This window comes from Pterocles gutturalis, unplaced genomic scaffold, assembly GCF_000699245.1.
Source record: "Pterocles gutturalis isolate BGI_N339 unplaced genomic scaffold, ASM69924v1 scaffold113, whole genome shotgun sequence".
Classification (NCBI taxonomy): Eukaryota; Metazoa; Chordata; class Aves; order Pterocliformes; family Pteroclidae; genus Pterocles; species Pterocles gutturalis.
The window spans coordinates 14,323-16,341 of record NW_010117597.1 but is presented as its reverse complement, the minus strand read 5'-3'; the positions used below and the strand labels follow the sequence as shown (position 1 = coordinate 16,341).

General features: G+C 60.0%; 1 protein-coding gene across 1 annotated transcript in view; it reads right to left on the bottom strand.

The window, feature by feature from the left end:
• LOC104463460 (DNA-binding protein SMUBP-2-like) overlaps positions 1–2,019 on the bottom strand; it is a gene marked incomplete at its 5' end in the record, with an annotated part of 12,012 nt that overhangs the window by 2,189 nt on the left and 7,804 nt on the right. Inside the window, 2 exon segments of the mRNA XM_010075818.1 lie at positions 640–830; positions 1,513–2,004. Coding sequence (XP_010074120.1) covers positions 640–830; positions 1,513–2,004 — 683 coding nt within the window.

Genomic DNA, 2,019 nt, shown 5'->3' with positions numbered 1-2,019 from the left:
CCCCGGAGGTGCAGGATGCTGCAGGGCTGCTGAGACGCCCGCTCGAGGGTTTTCCACCACAAGGAAGCAGAGCAGAGGTGGCTGAGGGCCTGCTGTCGCTCAGGTAGGGATGGGAGCTAACGGTGGCGGTGGAGCAGCTCAGCCCCAAGGCAAGAAGGCACACGGGGAAATGCCCAGTCGCTAACCAGGCCCCCAGAGCTGCTCCAGGCGGGCTCACGCGCTGACCTGTCCCCAGGCTGCGGAGGGAACCTGCAAAGAGCCGGGAACTGAGTGTCCAGGCGCCCCAAAGTCACTGCCTTTAGCCCAAAACTCTTCATTTCTCCTCTCTGCCTTGTTTTATCTGCACAGCCCGGGAGTGCAAACGCTGCAAAATGGTAAAGACAGGCACAAGGCAAGGGGGAGAAAAGAAAAAGCTCTTGGGAGGAGGAGTGCAGAGCCCACGTGTTAACTTAGCCTGGCAGTCCTTTCTGCCTGCAGCTCCAGCAAAAGCTCTGACAGTGAGGCTTCTGCTTTAAACTCCTTGCAAGGAAATCCTGCCTGGGGAGCTCAACGGGGAAAATTCCCACGTTAAACCCACGCTGCTTGGCCCATCCTCCTCCTCTGCAGCCCCCTCAGAGCTCAGAGCCACAGGCAGGCTGCCGGACCCTCCGGGACGTGGTGGCTGAGGCAGTAGCGCCTGTTGCAGTGGAGGCAAAGCTGTCCCAGGGTTGTGACGCTGGCTTTGCAGCGGGGGAAGCCGCAGGTGTTGTCAGCTTTGATGGCAGCAGAAATCAGAGCATCGATATCTTCTTCTGCCACGCTGCCTGCTCCGCTCTTAACTGCCGGCTTTCCTGGAAGAGATCCAGACGTTTAACCGCCTGCTGGGAAGTGGAGAACAAACCCAAGTGACCCGCAGCCACAGCCCTGGCCAGGGGGAAGCTCTACGGGTCTGGGGAGTCACCTTTTGCAGCAACAAGGTTTTCGGCTGCCGTGGGACCCGTTGTGCCAGTAAACTCTGCTCTGTGTTCAAAGGCACTAGCAGGAGCTGAAGGCTCCCACCCACAGCGTGCCTGGGTGCCTCCCTCTGCCCAAAGGAGGCTGGGGAAGGGGAAGGGACCGTGTCTGGCAGGGAGGATGGCAGCTGCTGGCTCTGTTGTCCCGTCTCCACGTTCAGGAGGCAGGCATGTCCTTTGATGTGGGCCAGGTACCCCTTCTCTACGTTTGGGAACCTCCAATCTAACTCCTGAGCCTCTCTTCCTGCAAAAGGGGCCCCAGTGTTTTTCTCTCAACTTAAGAAATGTGCCTCCAGGCACCCAAACCCCCTCTCCCCTAGAGGCTGCAGGCAGCTGACGAACTCTGCCAGCTCTCACATCTCTGCAGTGACAAGCATCAGGGAGCTTTCCAAGAGCCACATCCCGTGCTCCACGCACAGAGACAAATCCCAAGGCCCAGAGGCAAAAACACGGGCATTAAGTAGCACGATCCGTTCGAGGAAGACGACTAATTGTGCTGGGTACAAAGAGACTGACCTACCTTTGGCTTCGCTTTTCTCTTTTTTCCTGCTGCTGCCCTGAAGGCTGGCACTGGGCTCCTCAGCCTTCCTCGCTGCCTCCTCCTGCCTGGCTTTCTCTCTCTGAACCCTCTCCAGGTGCAGGGTTTTCAGATCTACCTTCCCTGAGCCCCAGCTGCTTCCCCCCGGCTCCGCGGGGACAGGAGTTTCCCTGCCGGGATGCTGCGGCTGGGGACGGGGGAGCTGCTCGCTGTCGGGGGTGGCTGCGGGCGGCGAAGGCTCGGCAGGCTCTTTCTTGCGCACGCTGATGTACCGCTCCCTCCCTTCCCCGCTGCTCCCGTGCTGCAGCCCGTACTCCTCTGCCAGGAGGTGAACCAGCATCCGATCGTGAGAATTGAGGGACGGGGGGAAATCCAGCTGTGGCTCGCTGCTCTCCAGGAAGGCCACCAGCATGGCCTTGAATCTGTCGGCACTGTCTTCTCTCGCCGGGCTCTGCGCCCCAGGTTTGCTTGTGTCTGGGGAGAAGCGCA